We start from the raw sequence: 24,823 nt of genomic DNA on the forward strand, positions 1-24,823 counted from the left end.
TGGTCCCCCGTGGGAATTGAACCCACAACCCTGGCGTTACAAACACCATGCTCTACCAACTGAGCCACACGGGACCACTGCTTGATCTAAGGGATAATGTTTTCTGTTCTAAATCTAGAATAACATGCCCCAGTGGTTTAGAGTTTTAGAACACGGTCAAAAGTTTTAGAACACCTACTCATTCAGAAGAGTGTGCAAAGCTGTCATCAAGTCAAAATGTGGCTATTTGAAGTGTGTTTTTTTGGTTACGACATGATTCCATATTGTGTTATTTCATCGTTTTGATGTGTTCACTATTATTCTACAATGTAGAAAATAGTAAAAACAAAGAAAAACCCTTGAATGAGTAGGTGTTCTAAAACTTTAGACCAGTAGTGATAGCTGATATATACACTATACATATACTATATATACACACATACCATATATACACTATACATACACTATATATACACTATATATATACACATACTATATATACACATACCATATATACACTATATATAAACACACTATATACACATACCATACATACACTATATATACACATACCATACATACACTATACATACACTATATATATACACATACTATATATACACATACCATATATACACTATATATACACATACCATATATACACTATATATACACATACCATATGTACACTGTACATACACTATACATACACATATCATATATACACTATATATATATATATATATACACTATATATACAGTACACATACACTATACATACACTATATATATACACTATACTTACACATACCATATATACACTATAAACACACTATATATACACTATATATATACACTATACATACACATACCATATATACTCTATACATGCACTATACATACATACACTATACATAAACATACCATATATACATACACTATACATACACATACCATATATACACTATATATACACTATATATACACATACCATATATTCACTATACATACACTATATATACACTATACATACTATATAGATATAAACTATATATACACACTGTACATATATACACTATATATACACATACCATATATACACTATACATACACATACCATATATACACTATACATACACATACATATATACACTATACATACTATATATATATATATATATATATATATATATATAAACTATATATACACTATATATACACTATACATATATACACTATATATATACACTATATATACACATACCATATATACACTATACATACTATATATATATAAACTATATATAGACTATACATACACTATATATACATACACTATACATACATATGCACTATACATACACTATACATACATACACTATATATACACTATACATACACTATTTATACACTATACATACATACACTGTATATACACATTCCATATACACACTATATATACACTATACATACACTATATATACACTATATATACACTATACATACACTATTTATACACTATACATACACTATTTATACACTATACATACATACACTATACATACACTATACATACACTATGATACACTATATATACATATACTATATATACATACACTATACATACACTATATATACACTATACATAAACTATATATACACTATACATACACTATTTATAGACTATATATATACACTATACATACATACACTATTTATAGACTATATATATACACTATACATACAAACACTATATATAGACTATACATACATACATTGTACATACATACACTATATATAGACTATACATACATACATTGTACATACATACACTATATATACACTATACATATATATATATATATATATATACATACACTATAAATACACGTGCCATATCTACACTATACATACACATTCCATATACACACTATATATACACTATATATACATATATATACATATATATATACTATATATACATACACTATAAATACACGTGCCATATCTACACTATACATACACATTCCATATACACACTATATATACACTATATATACATACACTATACATACACTATACATACATATGCACTATACATACACTATACATACATACACTATATATACACTATGATACACTATTTATACACTATATATACACTATACATACACTATACATACACTATACATACATACACTATATATACACATACCATATATACACTATACATACACATACCATATATGCACTATACATACTATATATATAAACTATATATAGACTATACATACACTATTTATACACTATACATACACTATACATACATATGCACTATACATACACGATTTATACACTATATATACACTATACATACAAACACTATATATACACTATACATACATACACTATACATACACACACTATATATACACTATACATACACTATATATACACTATATATACATACACTATATATACTATATATACATACACTATACATACACTATATATACACATGCCATATCTACACTATACATACACATTCCATATACACACTATATATACACTATACATACATACATACACTATATATACACTATACATACATACACTATATATACACAATACATACACTATATATACACTTTATATACATTCACTATACATATATACACTATACATACACTATATATACTATATATACACTATATTTATATACACTATACATACACTATATATACACTTTTTATACATTGACTATACATACATACACTATACATACACTATACATACACTATGCATACACTATATATATACACACTATATATACATACGCTATATGTACACACATTATATATACACTATTCATTCATACACTAATATATATATATACATACATACACTATATATACACTATATATACACTATACATACATACACTATGTATACACTATACATACACTATATATACACTTTTTATACATTGACTATACATATATACACTATACATACACTATATATACATACACTATATATACACTATACATACATTGTACATACACTATATATACACTATATATATATATACACTATATGTACATACATTATATATACTAATCAAATCAAATGTATTTATATAGCCCTTCTTACATCAGCTGATATCTCAAAGTGCTGTACAGAAACCCAGCCTAAAACCCCAAACAGCAAGCAATGCAGGTGTAGAAGCACGGTGGCTAGGAAAAACTCCCTAGAAAGGCCAAAACCTAGGAAGAAACCTAGAGAGGAACCAGGCTATGAGGGGTGGCCAGTCCTCTTCTGGCTGTGACGGGTGGAGATTATAACAGCACATGGCCAAGATGTTCAAATGTTCATAAATGACCAGCATGGTCAAATAATAATAATCATAGTAGTTGTCGAGGGTGCAACAAGTCAGTAACACAAGAGTAAGTGTCAGTTGGCTTTTTCATAGCCGATCTTTGAGAGTATCTCTACCGCTCCTGCTGTCTCTAGAGAGTAGAAAACAGCAGGTCTGGGACAGGTAGCACGTCTGGTGAACAGGTCAGGGTTCCAGCAGGTCTGGGACAGCATGTCTGGGACAGGTAGCACGTCCGGTGAACAGGTCAGGGTTCCATAGCCGCAGGCAGAACAGTTGGAACTGGAGCAGCAGCACGGCCAGGTGGACTGGGGACAGCAAGGAGTCATCAAGCCAGGTAGTCCTGAGGCATGGTCCTAGGGCTCAGGTCCTCCGAGAGAGAGAAAGAAAGAAAGAGAGAAAGAGAGAATTAGAGAGAGCATATTTAAATTCACAGGACACCGGAAAAGACAAGAGAAATACTCCAGATGTGATAGACTGACCCTAGCCCCCCGACACAAACTACTGCAGCATAAATACTGGAGGCTGAGACAGGAGGGGTCAGGAGAAACTGTGGCCCCATCCGATGAAACACTATACACTATGCATTCATACACTAGAGATATATATATATATATATATATATATATATATATATATACACACATACATACATACATACATACATACATACATACATACATACATACATACGTACACTATACATACACAATTTTTTTTTAAAGTATGTGGACCCTTTAAATTTGTGGATTCGGCTATTTCAGCCACACCCATTGCTGACAGGTGTATAACATTGAGCACACCGCCATGCAATCTCCAAAGACAAACATTGGCAGTAGAATGGCCTCACTGAAGAGCTCAGTGATTTTCAACATGTGACCGTCATAGGATGCCACTTTTCCAACAAGTCAGTTCATCAAATTTCTGCCCTTCAAGAGCTGCCTTGATCAACTGTAAGTGCTGTTATTGTGAAGTGGAAATGTCTAGGAGCAACAAAGGCTCAGCGAAGTGGTAGGCCACACAAGCTCACAGAACGGAGCCGCCAAGTGCTGAAGAGTATAGCACGTAAAAATCATCTGTCCTCGGTTGCAACACTCATTACCGAGTTCCAAACTGCCTCTAGAATCAATGTCAGCACAAGAACTGTTCGTCTGGAGCTTCATAAAATGGGTTTCCATGGCCGAGCAGCAGCACACAAGCCTTAGATCACCATGCGCAATGCCAAGCGTCGGCTGGAGTGGTGTAAAGCTCGCCGCCGTTGGACTCTGGAGCAGTGGAAATGCGTTCTCTGGAGTGATGAATCACGCTTCACCATCTGGTAGTCTGACGGACTAATCTGGGTTTGGCGGATGCCAGGAGAACGCTACCTGCCCCAATGTATAGTGGCAACTGTAAATTTTGGTGGAGGAGGAATAATGGTCTGGGGCTGTTTTTCATGGTTCAGGCCCCTTAGTTCCAGTGAAGGGAAATCTTAACGCTACAGCATACAATGACATTCTAGATGATTCTGTACTTCCAACTTTGTGTCAAGTTTGAGGAAGGCCCTTTTCAAAGCCCTCGTGCACAAAGCCAGGACCAGACATAAATGGTTTGTCGAGATTGGTGTGGAAGAAATTGACTTGCCTGCACAGAGCCTCTCACCTCAACCCTGTCGAACACCTTTGGGATGAATTGGAATGGCTACTGAGAGCCAGGCCTAATCGACCAACATCAGTGCCGACCTCATTAAGTAAGTCCAGACAGCAATGTTCCAACATTTAGTGGAAACTTTCCCAGAAGAGTGGAGGCTCTAGTTATAGCAGCAAAGACGGGACCAACTTTATATTAATGCCAATGATTTTTGAATAAGATGTTCGGTGAGCATGTCTGTCTTTGGTCTATCAAAACGCTACTGAATTAGCTTTGTGGATATTTTATTTGCCATGATTTACAGATTTTATAAAACCGTTAAGTCTAATCACAAAATGGAAGCCAGTTACAAATGTTGACTTTTAGGGGATGAAAAAAACAACTGAGATCTTGTCAACGTTTTTGCTTTGCATCAAATTTCAGGCAAAAAAAAGAGAGAAAATGAAAACCAGATGTTGGGAAGGAAGGAAGGAGGGAGAGCGAGATGGTGGAGGAGGGGAGAGAGAGATTGCGAAGAAGGGGGGCTGAGAGGATTTCATGTAGACGGAATAACGCACACAGGAGCAGAGGAATAGAGGAGGGGGGTTACATTCAACGCATTGAAGGAATTGCTGTTTGACTGCGTTGTAGAAGGTTTCACACAAAGAATGGATAACTAACAAGCTGGGGGATCGTAAATACAAACGCACATGAAATTGACGACAAATGAATGCACCAAAAACAAACGAAAGGATTGGAATCTACATTATTTTAAAACTTTGGAAGGAGGAGTTTGAAGAAGTTTGAAGACGGGGTCTGAATGTAGTAAGTTAAGTAGACTAAAGAAGCTGAGATTGCATATTTTGGATGAACGTTTCCAGAGGAAAGTGGAGGACAGAAACAGAAGGAAAGATGTGAGCAGAGACGAGCGTTCACTTTTATAAAAGGCCTAATGTTTACAATATTTAACCACTTTTGTTTTGCGCATGGCCTTTCAAATACGTTTATTTTCTCAAATAATATTGGGTCGGACGGAGGAAAACTGTTTAGTCCAGAATGCGCATGGTCTTTAATCGAGATGTCAGCTGTATTTTGCGTGCCGTTTTTTTTGGGGGGGGGGGGGGGGGTAGCCTAAAATACTTGGATACAGTCGTAAAGAAGATAGTTTGTAGCCTTCCCATTTCCCCAAGAGTATGCCAAGAGTATGCCAAGAGTATGCCAAGAGTATGCCAAGAGTATGCCAAGAGTATGCCAATCTGTGTTGGAACAACGTGGCCAATTTCTGTTTGTTTATTGTAACTTTATTGCAACAATTGCTATATGTATCCGTGTGGATTGCAACCTCGTGTAGCCTAGGTTGCAGTACATTTGGTTGAATTTCTTTTCATTATATTGTACAGTAAATATATATTTAAAAAAAATGGTGGGCCAATTCGTTGGTAAAATAATTAGTAAATAAAATCTATATCTATTTGATGGCTTTTTCCGTCGTTGATAGAGAGTTTGATCGGGTTTCCAATCGTACAGTGCGGCTCACAGAGGAGGACTGCAGTTTGGTGGATAAAAGACTGGAGCCCATTTCAACCAGGAGTCTGATACCGGATAACGACTCGAACCAACGGACCACTCGTGGGAAAGGCCAGATTTTGGGGGGATTTAACTTCACAAGCCTGGAATCTAATTTTATTCACTTTTGTGAGATAACCCGAATCCTGTCCTGTAGGCTATGCCTGTGTAAACCGTGATCAGGCAGGTATGCAGTTGAACCGACCGAAGAGCGCTTTAGTGTCGAGCTTCAACCCGTCGATTTCCCCTGAGACGACAGCCAGGACCGGTTCCTTCTCCAGCCAGTTCAAAACAATGCGCTTCTCCTACCATATCAGCCGCAGCATGGCCAGGCCACAACCACCGCTGCGCAGGATACGTGAGTAACCTATTTGCTTTTGTTGTAGCCTACACAGTGCCGATTTTAAGCATCTTGGTGGAACAAACTCCCCAAATGTGTTTTAGGAAAATGCCAGCAAAGCCACTACACAACACTAAATTCATTACACTACAAAGGTGCCCACAAACTACATTTTAGTCATTTAGCAGACGCTCTTATCGAGAGCGAATTACAGTAGTAATTACAGTAGCATAAATTTCATATTTTCTTTCTCTGTACTGGTCCCCCTGTGGGAATCGAACCCACAACCCTGGCATTGCAAACACCATGCTCTACCAACTGAGCCACACGGGACCAACTATTAGGGCCTATATATAAAGCTGTCCCAACAGCAGAGCTTTCTTTTTAGCAACATGGAGTGAATCCTTACCACTGCTACACCTGTCTATCAGTGGAGCCTTGTCTGACAGCAAAACAGTTCATTCAGCCTCATTTACTGCCTTTAAAAAAACATAGCTGATATGGCTGACTTGCTTAAACAAATGTGGTTTCTACTGACAATTGAGATGTACAAACTATGGCATAAGGAGATGACAAGCGGATAAGAGGTCATTCGTAATTTCGATTAAGACATTAATGAGCGAGATAGGCAACATAACTATTTTTTCAGCACTTTTGAAATGTAGAGCGACAATACAGAACATGGGCTGTTCTTACAGTATTCTCCCTGTATACCAAGTCAGAACCGTCGGATAAAAAAAAGGGGGCATTTAAGCAGACAATGAAAGCTCTTACAATATTCAATGATTACATTTCTCAAAAACAGGTTAATGTGCACCACCAAGTCAGAACAGTAGGTGAAATTAAGACGTGAAAAAATACCAAATATTTAGGGTGAGGCACATGGGCTACTAACAGCTTACTACACAACATACACTTAGTATTACTTTCTTAGCTACAGTATACATATCTCCCTGGCATATTACATCATTTATGAAGCAACATACAATACATGTTTGGACTCACCTTGTTGTGATGTGCTCACTTGAACAGGAAGGTGGCACAGCGGTCCTTCGTGGGCAAATTTTGTCAACAAACAAAGAGAAAGAGGCCGGATTTACAATTCCGAGTTGGATGACCGTTCAAAACGCATTTTCCCAGTCGGAGCTGATTTATTCCAGACTTCCCAGTTGCAACGCTTGCAGTTAGCCACTGTCCTCCGATTCCTTACAAACCACTCATTGTTGAATTTGCGATATCCAACTTGTTGTGTACTGTTAATGTCCAATGGCCGATGAGCACCGATACGTCTGTAATTTGTCTTCATTATTTCTCTTCATATGACAAGGATTAAAAAGGATTTTCCAGTAGATTGTCAACTTGATTCATGATGATGACTGCTAGATAAGATTTTGAAAGTAAGCTAAGAGGTGAGGGGGAAAGGGACCAAATGATTAGGGTGAGACACATGGGCTACTAACATCTTACTACACAACATACACTCAGTCTTACTTTCTTAGCTACTGTATACATATCTCCCTGGAATATTACATCATTTATGCAGCAGCATACAAGACATTTTTGGACTCACCTTGTTGTGCTGTTTTCACAGGAAGGTGGCGCACGACAGTCCTTCTTGTGGGCAAATTTATTCATCAAACTTTGTCATCAAAGTCTGGCATTCTCTGGATTTATGGTGCTTTGGAGACAACTGGGAAATCAGAAGAGAAAAAAACAAGGCCCAATCATGATGTCAGTGATCTTCAGGTCAGAGCTCTAGAAAGAGGCCAGAGTTCCCGACTTGGAATTCCGAGTTGGATGACCATTCAAAACGTATTTTCCCATTCAGAGCTCTCTCCCCCCCGAGTTCCCAGTTGTCTGAAGTCTGAGATTTTTCGGTTCCGAGTTTCCAGTTGTTTTGAACGCGGCATAAATCATGCTGGATTGACAGCATGGCCAATGTATTCAACCTTTTCTGGCCCTTTTCTGGTGTTGAATGTTTATCCTTTTAAACTTGAAAAATAGAGCATTAAACCCAGACTTGGGACCACACACCCTCTCCACTGAATAGCAGGTTAGTGATTGCTTTGCAACGCTTGCAGTTAGCCACTGATTCCTTCCAAACCACTCATTGTTGAATTAGCGATTTCCAACTTGTTGTGTAATGCTTATGTCCAGTGGCCGATGAGCACCAATATGTTTTATGCGCGTGACGAGGGAAACAGGTGTGCGTAATGATGGTGGCAGGAGTGCGTAGTGATGGGCAGCCTGGCGCACTTGAGCGCCAGGGAGGGGGAGCGGGAGCTAGCTAAGATTTTGAAAGTAGGATGTTGACATGATCAGTCCAATCAAATTTATGGTAGCTATAACATGATTTGACATCATTCTATCTGTTGCCAATGACCTTGAGCGTTCTTGGATGGGCACTTCTAATGTAACTCTATGGCAGCACCCAAGGGGCTTGAATTTTCTAGCTCTACCCTTAGACTTGACGGTGACGTAGTGTCTCCATGAGTGAAAGAACACTAAGCCAATCACAGCGCAACTAGAGAACATTACCAACCCATATGCTCTGTATTTTCCGCTGGCTGCCCCTCCGCCACAGAAAGCACTGAGCTAGGCTGAAACACCTGCATTTTGGAGCTGCTTTACTCAAGAAAATAATGTTTGTATGTGGCTTTATTAACTCAATGATTATTATTATTATATATATTTTTTAACATTATTTGCAAACTGATATGTGACAGGTATTAATTCCAAAATAACATAGAAAACAGGCGGGGCTATGCCCTTCCTGCCCTGAATGACGGGTCACCACAGCCTACAGATAGCGGGCATATATAGTCATAGGTTGTGCCAAGCACTTTCTTATAAAGATAAGCTTTTTCCTGTGAGGTTGCCTACTCCAGTTTCTAAATTGTGTGTCAAACAAAAGTCAACACACACACACACACACACACACACACACACCACACACACACACACACACACACACACACACACACACACACACACACACACACACACACACACAGCCTTCGCTGTTGTGAAGGTGTATTATAATTCATACATGATTGACGCCTATCGGATCACTATCAAGCTCCTTTTTGCTTTGACAAACAGACGATTTTCATTCATGCAAGAGCTCTTAATTTCCCTTCTTAATACGCTAATAGTCTTGGATGGAGGGACAAAAACAGAGGACTTGGCAAAGTAAAATAAATTCACTCATGTTGAAGTGCATTGAGTTACATCTGGATAAATCAAATCAACACACAGAATATGGCAGGTATTAACGGTCACAGTTAGAAAGGTCACAGTTAGAAAGGTCACAGTTAGAAAGGTCACAGTTAGAAAGGTCACAGTTAGAAAGGTCACAGTTAGAAAGGTCACAGTTAGAAAGGTCACAGTTAGAAAGGTCCCAGTTAGAAAGGTCACAGTTAGAAAGGTCACAGTTAGAAAGGTCACAGTTAGAAAGGTCCCAGTTAGAAAGGTCCCAGTTAGAAAGGTCACAGTTAGAAAGGTCACAGTTAGAAAGGTCACAGTTAGAAAGGTCACAGTTAGAAAGGTCACAGTTAGAAAGGTCACAGTTAGAAAGGTCACAGTTAGAAAGGTCACAGTAGCCTGAATGATGGATCTGGGAGATCTCCAGGTTCAAAATGATAGACTACATGAAAACCTCATCAAACATTTCCTGTTAGGTTAGGTTACATATTGATTGGACCATTAGTATATTCTAGTAGGGTTAGGTTACATATTGATTGGTCCATTAGTATATTCTAGTAGGGTTAGGTTACATATTGATTGGCTCATTAGTATATTCTAGTAGGGTTAGGTTACATATTGATTGGTCCATTAGTATATTCTAGTAGGGTTAGGTTACATATTGATTGGTCCATTAGTATATTCTAGTAGGGTTAGGTTACATATTGATTGGTCCATTAGTAGGGTTAGGTTACATATTGATTGGTCCATTAGTAGGGTTAGGTTACATATTGATTGGTCCATTAGTATATTCTAGTAGGGTTAGGTTACATATTGATTGGTCCATTAGTATATTCTAGTAGGGTTAGGTTACATATTGATTGGTCCATTAGTATATTCTAGTAGGGTTAGGTTACATATTGATTGGTCCATTAGTATATTCTAGTAGGGTTAGGTTACATATTGATTGGTCCATTAGTATATTCTAGTAGGGTTAGGTTACATATTGATTGGCTCATTAGTATATTCTAGTAGGGTTAGGTTACATATTGATTGGCTCATTAGTATATTCTAGTAGGGTTAGGTTACATATTGATTGGTCCATTAGTATATTCTAGTAGGGTTAGGTTACATATTGATTGGTCCATTAGTATATTCTAGTAGGGTTAGGTTACATATTGATTGGTCCATTAGTAGGGTTAGGTTACATATTGATTGGTCCATTAGTATATTCTAGTAGGGTTAGGTTACATATTGATTGGTCCATTAGTATATTCTAGTAGGGTTAGGTCACATATTGATTGGTCCATTAGTAGGGTTAGGTTACATATTGATTGGTCCATTAGTATATTCTAGTAGGGTTAGGTTACATATTGATTGGTCCATTAGTATATTCTAGTAGGGTTAGGTCACATATTGATTGGTCCATTAGTAGGGTTAGGTTACATATTGATTGGTCCATTAGTAGGGTTAGGTCACATATTGATTGGTCCATTAGTAGGGTTAGGTTACATATTGATTGGTCCATTAGTAGGGTTAGGTCACATATTGATTGGTCCATTAGTAGGGTTAGGTTACATATTGATTGGTCCATTAGTAGGGTTAGGTTACATATTGATTGGTCCATTAGTATATTCTAGTAGGGTTAGGTTACATATTGATTGGTCCATTAGTATATTCTAGTAGGGTTAGGTTACATATTGATTGGTCCATTAGTAGGGTTAGGTTACATATTGATTGGTCCATTAGTATATTCTAGTAGGGTTAGGTTACATATTGATTGGTCCATTAGTATATTCTAGTAGGGTTAGGTTACATATTGATTGGTCCATTAGTATATTCTAGTAGGGTTAGGTTACATATTGATTGGTCCATTAGTAGGGTTAGGTTACATATTGATTGGTCCATTAGTATATTCTAGTAGGGTTAGGTTACATATTGATTGGTCCATTAGTATATTCTAGTAGGGTTAGGTCACATATTGATTGGTCCATTAGTAGGGTTAGGTTACATATTGATTGGTCCATTAGTATATTCTAGTAGGGTTAGGTTACATATTGATTGGTCCATTAGTATATTCTAGTAGGGTTAGGTCACATATTGATTGGTCCATTAGTAGGGTTAGGTTACATATTGATTGGTCCATTAGTAGGGTTAGGTCACATATTGATTGGTCCATTAGTAGGGTTAGGTTACATATTGATTGGTCCATTAGTAGGGTTAGGTCACATATTGATTGGTCCATTAGTAGGGTTAGGTTACATATTGATTGGTCCATTAGTAGGGTTAGGTTACATATTGATTGGTCCATTAGTATATTCTAGTAGGGTTAGGTTACATATTGATTGGTCCATTAGTATATTCTAGTAGGGTTAGGTTACATATTGATTGGTCCATTAGTAGGGTTAGGTTACATATTGATTGGTCCATTAGTCTTTTAGTAGCTTTAGGTTACATAGGGAGAGGAAAATGAAAGAGAGAGAGAGAGAGAAAGAGAGAGAGAGAGAGAGAGAGAGAGACAAGAGGGAGGGAGAGGGAGAGAGAGAGAGATCTCAGGATGTCGATATGAAGAACTACTGTGTTGGACAGGATGTTGTACGTCAATGTATTACCACATATTCCAAGTTCTAGTTGGCCTCAGGTTGACCTCTCAACAAGGCCAGGACAGTAAGATGAGAAGTAATAAAGTAATTAAATGATAAAAATAGAAGTACAGTGGGATAAATATAAAATAACAATTTACCTCAAATATAAATTCAAAACCATAGTTATCGGTGGTAAACATCAACCCCCCCCAACCACACACACACACACACACACACACACACACACACACACACACACACACACACACACACACACACACACACACACACACACACACACACACACACAGACACACACACAGACACACACACACACACACACACACACACACACACACACACACACACACACACACACACACCATTATCCACATCTGTGTTATCATATCTTAAAGGCCCAATGCACCCATTTTTACTGTATCTCAATATCAAATCATTTCTGGGTAACATTTAGGTAGCCAACTATAATAGTTTTCAGTTAAAATGTACAGTAAACATTTATTCTGGGCCTTTTAGATTTACATTAAACATTTATTCTGGGCCTTTAAGATGTACAGTAAACATTTATTCTGGGCCTTTAAGATGTACAGTAAACATTTATTCTGGGCCTTTAAGATGTACAGTAAACATTTATTCTGGGCCTTTAAGATGTACAGTAAACATTTATTCTGGGCCTTTAAAATGTACAGGAAACATTTATGAACATTTATACTGGGTAGCCAAGTCGTTAGAGTGTTGTCCCAGTAACCGAAAGGTTGCTGGATCGAATCCCTGAGCTGACAAGGTAAAAAGTTTGTCCCAAAAAAAAAAATCTGTCGTTCTGCCCCTGAGAAAGGCAGTTATCCCACTGTTTCCCGGGCGCTGTGGATGTCGATTAAGGCGGTATCTTCTAGTAGGGTTACGTTACAGCACCTCTCTGATTCAGAGTTGGTCGGGTTAAAATGCGGAAGACGCATTTCAGTTGAATGCATTCAGTTGTACAACCTGAATGCAACCATCCCTTTAAGATGTACAGTGGGCACATGATGATTTCTGATGCCTACCTCTGTCACGGGTGTCGTAATGTAGAGACCAAGGCGCAGCGGCTTGCGTGCTCATCATTATTTTATTTAAATGTGAACACGAAAAAACCCCCAAAAAAACCAAAGTGGCGACAGAATGACAGTTTCACAGGCTAAACTAACAGCAATGCAAAAGATAACTACCCACAAAGGGACAGGTGGAAAAACAAGCTCCTTAAGTATGACTCTCAATCAGCAACAACGATGTACAAGCTGTTCCTGATTGAGAGCCACACCAGGCCAACACAAATAAATACACAACATAGAAACCCTAGAATGCAAAAACAAGAACATAAACCAAAAACCCCAGAACACATAAATCAAACACCCCTCTAAGTACACACACACCCCGAACCACATAAAACAAATACCCCGGTCTGCCACGTCCTGACCAAACTACAATAACCAATAACCCCTTATACTGGTCAGGACGTGACAACCTCTGATTTCTTGGCCCGGATTCTGCCACTGTGTAGAATCACAGTCACAGCAGTTTAAAGGGTCATATCTCTGAAAGCTGTGGAATAATCATATTCAGAGCTGCTTTGAATTAATTATCCCTCTGACATTATCATTGAGTTGAAAACATTATCCTTAGCTGAGGTTCACTTTGACACTATCATCTAATAGTAAAAGTAGATTTAGACAAGGGGATGCAGTTGGTTGGAAGGAAAAAAGTGGATAAGTAATATTGTGTAATACAGCGTTAGGTTGTGTTCTGCAGCATTCACCCATTTTCTGCCCCGGTGTTTCCGTGGTCTGACATCATCACCTGGTGTTTCCGTGGTCTCTGGTCTGACATCATCACCTGGTGTTTACGTGGTCTCTGGTCTGACATCATCACCTGGTGTTTACGTGGTCTGACATCATCACCTGTTGTTTCCATGGTCTCTGGTCTGACATCATCACCTGGTGTTTACGTGGTCTGACATCATCACCTGTTGTTTCCGTGGTCTCTGGTCTGACATCATCACCTGGTGTTTACGTGGTCTGACATCATCACCAGGTGTTTCCGTGGTCTCTGGTCTGACATCATCACCTGGTGTTTTCGTGGTCTCTGGTCTGACATCATCACCTGGTGTTTCCGTGGTCTGACATCATCACCTGTTGTTTCCGTGGTCTCTGGTCTGACATCATCACCTGGTGTTTCCGTGGTCTCTGGTCTGACATCATCACCTGGTGTTTCCGTGGTCTGACATCATCACCTGGTGTTTCCGTGGTCTGACATCATCACCTGGTGTTTCCGTGGTCTGTGGTCTGACACAGTCAGTCATGGGTATACAGGGAGTACAAGAGGGGTCTGAGGACGCACCCTTGTGGGGTCCCGTGTTGAGAATCCGTGTTGAGGAGGTAATGTTGCCTCACTTCACCACCTGGAGGCGGCCCGTCAGGAAGTTCCAGGACCCAGTTGCACAGGGAGGAGTTCAGACCCAGGGCCGTGAGCTTTATAATGAGCTAATAGGACACTATGGTATTGAAGGCCGAGCTGTAGTCGATGAACAGCATTCTCACATATGCATTCCTTTTGTCCAGGTGGGTGAGGGCAGGCTGCAGTGCAATGGTGATTGCGTTGTCCGTGGATCGGTCAGGGCTGTAACGGTCCACTACGTCAGACGACCAAGGCGCAGCGGGTCGAGTGCTCATAATGACTTTTATTGAACACGTAACAAACAAAACAATAAAAACGATCGAACGAACAAGATTGCAGGCTACACATACACCTATGCAAACAACAACTTCCCACAAAGGGACAGGTGAAACAGGGCTACCTCAGTATGACTCTCAATCAGCAACAACGATGTACAGCTGTAACCTTATTGAGAGCCATACCAGGCCAACAAAGAAATACACAACATAGAAAACCATAGAAATACAAAACAAGAACATTACCCAAAATACCCCGGAACACATAAATCAAACACCCCTCTTACATAAACACATATCCCATTAAACCCCGAATCACATAAAACAAATACCCCCTGCCACGTCCTGTGGTGATGCGGTCTTGGACTAGCATCTCAAAGTACTTCATGATGACGTGAGGACTATGGGTCAGTAGTCGTTCAGTTCAGTTCCTTGGTAGGGGGATGATAGTGGACATCTTGAAGCAGGTGGGGATAGTGCCCTGAGCTAGGGGAAATATTTAAAACATCAGAGAACACAACAGCCAGCTGGTCTGCATATGCTCTTAGGGCACGGCTAGGGATTCCATCTGGGCCGGGCAGCATTGAGAGGGTTAACACGTTTGAATGACTTCAGTGGAGACTGTGAGTGTGTAGCCCATGTTGTCATTGGGGGGGGGCTGACAGCGCACGGTCATTGGGGGGGCTGACAGCGCACGGTCATTGTGCTGGGATCTTCAGAAAAAGGTGTTTAGCTCCTCCGGTAGGGTGGCGTTGGTGAGCGTGATGCGACTGGCTTCCTTGTTGTAATCCGTGATGCGCGTAAATCCTATTTGTACTGTTTAACCAAACTATTGTCCCAGTCACCTTGCCCTGTTTATAAGTAACATGTTAATTCAAGGGGATTTATCGGCATGGGAAACATATGTTAACATCGCCAAAGCAAGTGAAGTAGATAATATACAAAAGTGAAATAAACAATAAAAATGAACAGTAAACATTTACACTCACAGAAGTTCCAGCATCTCTCTCTTTCAGTTTTTCTACAAGGCTGCTATCACGGTTTTTGATTTGGGAACGTTTTTCAAAGACACTATCGGTATCACATCATCTATGTATTTTTTTTGTTGATGAATCCGGTGACTTGAGTCGGAGTATTCATTGATGTTATCTCCAGAGGCGACCAGGGAACATATTCCAGTCCACGCCATCAAAAAAAACAGTCTTGGAGCGTGAACCAACACTGTACAGACCTGACCAGCAGAACTTCTGTCTACAGTTTTCGTTTGTAGGCGGGGAGAAGCCAGATGGAGTCCACACTTGCCCGTTAGAACAAACTTCAAATATAAATACCAACAAGGACGAATACCCCAAATATCTCACAGCGACCTGTGACCCCCTCAGTAAACATGTCATAACAGGTGTGTCCATAACATGTTCCCTCTACTTGGTTTGAGATGCTGCACACTGATGGATGTTGGTGTGTGTGTGTGTGTGTGTGTGTGTGTGTGTGTGTGTGTGTGTGTGTGTGTGTGTGTGTGTGTGTGTGTGTGTGTGTGTGTGTGTGTGTGTAACACCGAGAGAACCTTGCCTCACATTGCACAGCCTCTCTGATTCAGCATAACTCTCGACTAGACTGGCTCAGATCCTGAGACGACTTAAACTGCATGACAATGGATATCGAATCCCCTGCTCTCCCCTCCTGTCCCCTCCTGTCCACTGCTATCCCCTGCTATCTCCTGCTATCCCCTCCTGTCCCCTGCTGTCCCCTGCTATCTCCTGCTGTCCCCTGCTGTCCCCTCCTATCCCCTGCTGTCCCCTCCTATCCCCTGCTGTCCCCTCCTACCCCTGCTGTCCCCTCCTACCCCTGCTGTCCCCTCCTACCCCTGCTGTCCCCTCCTATCCCCTGCTGTCCCCTCCTATCCCCTGCTGTCCCCTCCTATCCCCTCCTATCCCCTGCTGTCCCCTCCTATCCCCTGCTGTCCCCTCCTATCCCCTGCTGTCCCCTCCTATCCCCTGCTGTCCCCTCCTACCCCTGCTGTCCCCTCCTATCCCCTGCTATCCCCTGCTGTCCCCTCCTATCCCCTGCTGTCCCCTCCTACCCCTGCTGTCCCCTCCTATCCCCTCCTATCCCCTCCTATCCCCTGCTGTCCCCTGCTGTCCCCCCCTGTCCCCTCCTACCCCTGCTGTCCCCTCCTATCCCCTCCTATCCCCTGCTGTCCCCTGCTGTCCCCCCCTGTCCCCTCCTATCCCCTCCTATCCCCTGCTCTGCTGAGTAACGCAGTAATGCTGGGAAGAACCGACAGAGTCACCACCTCTTCCACAACACATCAGAGTAGAACTTCCTTTTGGGGGATTATTGAAGATGTGGGTCCCGCTTTAAGGGAACAATAACTTATAAAGGCTTAATGACCAGGCATATCCTCTACACAGTGGGGTCTATTCCAACACATCAATTATAAAGGCTTAATGACCAGGCATATCCTCTACACAGTGGGGTCTATTCCAACACATCAATTATAAAGGCTTAATGACCAGGCATATCCTCTACACAGTGGGGTCTATTCCAACACATCAATTATAAAGGCTTAATGACCAGGCATATCCTCTACACAGTGGGGTCTATTCCAACACATCAATTATAAAGGCTTAATGACCAGGCATATCCTCTACACAGTGGGGTCTATTCCAACACATCAATTATAAAGGCTTAATGACCAGGCATATCCTCTACACAGTGGGGTCTATTCCAACACATCAATTATAAAGGCTTAATGACCAGGCATATCCTCTACACAGTGGGGTCTATTCCAACACATCAATTATAAAGGCTTAATGACCAGGCATATCCTCTACACAGTGGGGTCTATTCCAACACATCAATTATAAAGGCTTAATGACCAGGCATATCCTCTACACAGTGGGGTCTATTCCAACACATCAATTATAAAGGCTTAATGACCAGGCATATCCTCTACACAGTGGGGTCTATTCCAACACATCAGAGTGAAATATATTTTAGGAGTTATTGTCTGAAGTACTAAGATCTGAAGTTTCAAACATCTGATGTCTAGTTTGTGTCCACACTGGCTTCCTTCACTGGCTTCCTTCACTGGCCTCCCCGCTGGCTTCCCCGCTGGCTTCCCCGCTGGCTTCCCCACTGGCCTCCGCACTGGCCTCCACACTGACCTCCCCACTGACCTCCCCACTGGCCTCCCCACTGGCCTCCCCACTGACCTCCCCACTGGCCTCCCCACTGGCCTCCACACTGGCTTCCACACTGGCTTCCACACTGGCCTCCCCACTGGCCTCCCCACTGGCCTCCCCACTGACCTCCCCACTGGCCTCCACGCTGGCTTCCACACTGGCTTCCCCGCTGGCTTCCCCACTGGCCTCCACACTGGCCTCCCCACTAGCCTCCACACTGGCTTCCCCACTGGCCTCCACACTGGCCTCCCCACTAGCCTCCACACTGGCTTCCCCACTGGCCTCCCCACTAGCCTCCACACTGGCTTCCCCACTGGCCTCCCCACTAGCCTCCACACTGGCTTCCCCACTGGCCTCCCCACTGACCTCCCCACTGGCCTCCCCACTAGCCTCCACACTGGCTTCCCCACTGGCCTCCCCACTGACCTCCCCACTGGCCTCCCCACTGGCCTCCCCACTGGCCTCCCCACTGACCTCCCCACTGACCTCCCCACTGACCTCCCCACTGGCCTCCCCACTGGCCTCCCCACTGGCCTCCCCACTGACCTCCCCACTGACCTCCCCACTGACCTCCCCACTGGCTTCCCCACTGGCCTCCCCACTGGCTTCCCCACTGACCTCCCCACTGGCCTCCCCACTGGCCTCCCCACTGGCTTCCCCACTGACCTCCCCACTGGCCTCCCCACTGACCTCCCCACTGGCTTCCCCACTGGCTTCCCCACTGACCTCCCCACTGACCTCCCCACTGGCCTCCCCACTGGCCTCCCCACTGACCTCCCCACTGGCCTCCCCACTGGCCTCCCCACTGGCCTCCCCACTGGCTTCCCCACTGGCTTCCCCACTGGCTTCCCCACTGGCTTCCCCACTGACCTCCCCACTGGCTTCCCCACTGGCTTCCCCACTGGCTTCCCCACTGACCTCCCCACTGGCCTCCCCACTGGCTTCCCCACTGACCTCCCCACTGGCTTCCCCACTGGCTTCCCCACTGACCTCCCCACTGACCTCCCCACTGACCTCCCCACTGACCTCCCCACTGGCCTCCCCACTGACCTCCCCACTGACCTCCCCACTGGCCTCCCCACTGACCTCCCCACTGGCTTCCCCACTGGCTTCCCCACTGACCTCCCCACTGACCTCCCCACTGACCTCCCCACTGACCTCCCCACTGGCTTCCCCACTGGCTTCCCCACTGGCTTCCCCACTGACCTCCCCACTGGCCTCCCCACTGGCCTCCCCACTGGCCTCCCCACTGGCTTCCCCACTGGCACAATGGAAGACTTTAACTGTTATGGTGCAGATATAATGCCTTTAACTGTTATGGTGCAGATATAATGCCTTTAACTGTTATGGTGCAGATATAATGCCTTTAACTGTTATGGTGCAGATATAATGCCTTTAACTGTTATGGTGCAGATATAATGCCTTTAACTGTTATGGTGCAGATATAATGACTTTAACTGTTATAGTGCAGATATAATGCCTTTAACTGTTATGGTACAGATATAATGCCTTTAACTGTTATGGTGCAGATATAATGCCTTTAACTGTTATGGTGCAGATATAATGCCTTTAACTGTTATGGTACAGATATAATGCCTTTAACTGTTATGGTGCAGATATAATGCCTTTAACTGTTATAGTGCAGATATAATGCCTTTAACTGTTATGGTGCAGATATAATGCCTTTAACTGTTATGGTGCAGATATAATGCCTTTAACTGTTATAGTGCAGATATAATGCCTTTAACTGTTATGGTGCAGATATAATGCCTTTAACTGTTATGGTGCAGATATAATGCCTTTAACTGTTATAGTGCAGATATAATGCCTTTAACTGTTATGGTACAGATATAATGCCTTTAACTGTTATGGTGCAGATATAATGCCTTTAACTGTTATGGTGCAGATATAATGCCTTTAACTGTTATAGTGCAGATATAATGCCTTTAACTGTTATGGTGCAGATATAATGCCTTTAACTGTTATGGTGCAGATATAATGCCTTTAACTGTTATAGTGCAGATATAATGCCTTTAACTGTTATGGTGCAGATATAATGCCTTTAACTGTTATGGTGCAGATATAATGCCTTTAACTGTTATAGTGCAGATATAATGCCTTTAACTGTTATAGTGCAGATATAATGCCTTTAACTGTTATAGTGCAGATATAATGCCTTTAACTGTTATAGTGCAGATATAATGCCTTTAACTGTTATGGTACAGATATAATGCCTTTAACTGTTAAAGTGCAGATATAATGCCTTTAACTGTTATAGTGCAGATATAATGCCTTTAACTGTTATGGTGCAGATATAATGCCTTTAACTGTTATGGTGCAGATATAATGCCTTTAACTGTTATAGTGCAGATATAATGCCTTTAACTGTTATGGTGCAGATATAATGCCTTTAACTGTTATGGTGCAGATATAATGCCTTTAACTGTTATAGTGCAGATATAATGCCTTTAACTGTTATGGTGCAGATATAATGCCTTTAACTGTTATGGTGCAGATATAATGCCTTTAACTGTTATAGTGCAGATATAATGCCTTTAACTGTTATGGTGCAGATATAATGCCTTTAACTGTTATAGTGCAGATATAATGCCTTTAACTGTTATAGTGCAGATATAATGCCTTTAACTGTTATAGTGCAGATATAATGCCTTTAACTGTTATGGTGCAGATATAATGCATTTACCTGTTATGGTGCAGATATAATGCCTTTAACTGTTATGGTGCAGATATAATGCCTTTAACTGTTATGGTGCAGATATAATGCCTTTAACTGTTATGGTGCAGATATAATGCCTTTAACTGTTATGGTGCAGATATAATGCCTTTAACTGTTATGGTGCAGATATAATGCCTTTAACTGTTATAGTGCAGATATAATGCCTTTAACTGTTATGGTGCAGATATAATGCCTTTAACTGTTATGGTGCAGATATAATGCCTTTAACTGTTATAGTGCAGATATAATGCCTTTAACTGTTATGGTGCAGATATAATGCCTTTAACTGTTATAGTGCAGATATAATGCCTTTAACTGTTATAGTGCAGATATAATGCCTTTAACTGTTATGGTGCAGATATAATGCCTTTAACTGTTATAGTGCAGATATAATGCCTTTAACTGTTATGGTGCAGATATAATGCCTTTAACTGTTATGGTGCAGATATAATGCCTTTAACTGTTATGGTGCAGATATAATGCCTTTAACTGTTATGGTGCAGATATAATGCCTTTAACTGTTATAGTGCAGATATAATGCCTTTAACTGTTATGGTGCAGATATAATGCCTTTAACTGTTATGGTGCAGATATAATGCCTTTAACTTTTATAGTGCAGATATAATGCCTTTAACTGTTATGGTGCAGATATAATGCCTTTAACTGTTATGGTGCAGATATAATGCCTTTAACTGTTATGGTGCAGATTCAGACATGGCTTTAAGAAGTTTATAAACGCCCCCATTTTCACATAAAAAGCCACCTGGTATAGTCATTAAGATTACATACCAGTGGCTGTTTCCATCCATAATGCTGCTCTGCTGTGGCGATCCGAGGGTTAGCTAGGACCTATCAGATCAGGGATTATAGGCTACACTTCGCGTGTTCATTACAGAAAGTTCAGGCTTGGCCGTGGACGATGCTCTGAAGTCCTTTTGCAGTCTTAGAAAAAAAAGGTTCTGAATGGTTCTGAAAGCGTTTAGTATTGAGTATTTATTCGGATCCCCCAAGGCAGTGGCTACTCTTCCTGGGGTCCAAACAACACAACAAATAAATACCTCATATACAGTAACGCTACATAATTCAATGCATAATACATTACAAAATCTATCAAAATGTCTGTGTCTCTTCACAGACCCCCGTCGTGCCGTAAGGTGTTCTTTTATCTGGTTGTAAATATGGTTTTATTGCTAGCTTTTGTGTAACAGTGTAGGTTCCGTCCCTCTCTTCGCCCCAACCCGGGCTCGAACCAGGGACCCTCTGCACACATCAACAACTGACACCCCACGAAGCATCGTTACCCATCGCGCCACAAAAGCCGCGGCCCTTGCAACGCAAAGGGGAAACCCTACTTCAAGTCTCAGAGCGAGTGAAACGCTATTAGCGCGCACCACCGCTAACTAACTAGCCATTTCACATCGGTTACACTTGAGTTATCTGGGGTGGCAGAGAGTTCCATGTAGTCATGGTTCTATGTAATACTGTGCGTTTCCCAGCCTCTGTTCTGAACCTGGGGACTGTGAAGAGACCTCTGGTTGCATGTCTCGTGTGATACCCATGAGTTTCCAAACGGTGTGCAAAAAGGCTTGAATAGACAGTTCGGTACCTTCAACACCTCACAAAGTCCAATAGTGAACTAGGCGCTCCTCAACTTTAAGCCAGGAGAGATTGACATGCGTACTGCTGACAGCGCAGTACGTGCTGCTCTGTTCTGGACCAATTGCAATTTTCCTATGTCCTTCTTTGCCGCATATGACCACACAGTTGGGTAGTAGTCCAGGTGCGACCTAACTAGGGCCTGTAGGACCTGTCTGGACCTGTCTGGTCCTGTCTGGACCTGTCTGGTGCTGTCTGGTCCTGTCTGGTCCTGTCTGGTTCATTGAAATGTCAAGAAAGCAGAGCAATGCCTAATCATGGACAGACTTCCCATTTTTAGCAGCCATTGAGTCTATACATTTTGACCATCTTACTGTCTAGGGTTACACCCAGCAGTTTAGTCTCCTGAACTTTGCTCAATAGCCACATTATTTAATAATAGATCTAGATTAAATGTAGGGTTTAAGTGAGTGATTTGTTCCCAAAACCTATGCTTTTAGTTTTTGAGATATTGACGCATTTCTAGAACTGACTGGGGCTCTACGTTAAAGGATTCAGATATTTATTTTACTGTCGTAGCCGACTTGTCTACTGTTGAGTCGTCAGCGTACATAGACACAAAGGCTTTATTCAAGGTCAGTGGAAGGTCATTGGTAAACACAGAAAACAATAATGGACTCAACTGATTTTGCATTAGAGAAGCTTACAACGGGGCTGCAGCGTAGCCTAGTGGTTAGAGCGTTGGACTAGTAACTGAAAGGTTGCAAGTTTAAATCCCTGAGCTGACAAGGTAAAAAATCTGTCATTCTGCCCCCTGAACACGGCAGTTAACCCACTGTTCCTAGGCTGTCATTGAAAATAAGAATTTGTTCTTCACTGACTTGCCTAGTTAAATGAAAGAAACCTCCTCTGTGTTCTATTAGATAGGTAACTTTCAATCCATAATAAGGTAGAGGATGCAACTCTAGAACACCTGAGTCTTTTCAGCGATATATTATGATCAATGATCAGTCTAACAGCTCCCACAATCTCCTTACTATCAATTTATTTTAGCCAGTCATCAGTCATTTGTGTCATTGCCGAGCATGTTGAATGGCCCTTCCCTATAAGGAATGCTGAAAGTCTGTAAAATAACATTGTATTTGGTCAAACACGATTTTTAAAGAAAGTCGGCTGTCCACATAGGAGAAGAGAACCCTTTTTAGTTTCCAGGTAAAAACCCTTTTTACACCACATCATCTATCAGAGAGGAGTGATGACAGTCCCCCCGTTACACCACATCATCTATCAGAGAGGAGTGATGACAGTCCCCGTTACACCACATCATCTATCAGAGAGGAGTGATGACAGTCCCCCCCGTTACACCACATCATCTATCAGAGAGGAGTGATGACAGTCCCCCCCGTTACACCACATCATCTATCAGAGAGGAGTGATGACAGTCCCCCCCGTTACACCACATCATCTATCAGGGAGGAGTGATGACAGTCCCCCCGTTACACCACATCATCTATCAGGGAGGAGTGATGACAGTCCCCCCGTTACACCACATCATCTATCAGAGAGGAGTGATGACAGTCCCCCCCGTTACACCACATCATCTATCAGAGAGGAGTGATGACAGTCCCCCCCGTTACACCACATCATCTATCAGAGAGGAGTGATGACAGTCCCCGTTACACCACATCATCTATCAGGGAGGAGTGATGACAGTCCCCCCGTTACACCACATCATCTATCAGGGAGGAGTGATGACAGTCCCCCCGTTACACCACATCATCTATCAGAGAGGAGTGATGACAGTCCCCCCGTTACACCACATCATCTATCAGAGAGGAGTGATGACAGTCCCCGTTACACCACATCATCTATCAGAGAGGAGTGATGACAGTCCCCGTTACACCACATCATCTATCAGAGAGGAGTGATGACAGTCCCCCCG

The 24,823-nt window shown here is 41.6% G+C and overlaps 1 protein-coding gene and 1 non-coding gene across 3 annotated transcripts in view; one reads left to right on the forward strand and one right to left on the reverse strand.

Annotated features, from left to right (window-relative positions):
- Positions 1-76, reverse strand: trnat-ugu (transfer RNA threonine (anticodon UGU)). Its single transcript has one exon. It is a non-coding gene; the product is annotated as a tRNA-Thr (tRNA).
- A 6,009-nt stretch (positions 77-6,085) lies between these two features.
- Positions 6,086-24,823, forward strand: part of fgd1 (FYVE, RhoGEF and PH domain containing 1) — a 165,195-nt gene continuing 146,457 nt past the window's right edge. For both annotated transcript variants that reach the window (XM_082962286.1, XM_082962284.1), the window contains exon 1: positions 6,086-6,887. In XM_082962286.1, coding sequence (XP_082818412.1) covers positions 6,719-6,887 — 169 coding nt within the window. In that variant the 5' untranslated portion in view covers positions 6,086-6,718. The remainder of the gene's footprint in view (positions 6,888-24,823) is intronic.

This window comes from Salmo salar, chromosome 15 (genome assembly GCF_965601325.2).
Source record: "Salmo salar chromosome 15, fSalSal1, whole genome shotgun sequence".
Taxonomy (NCBI): Eukaryota; Metazoa; Chordata; class Actinopteri; order Salmoniformes; family Salmonidae; genus Salmo; species Salmo salar.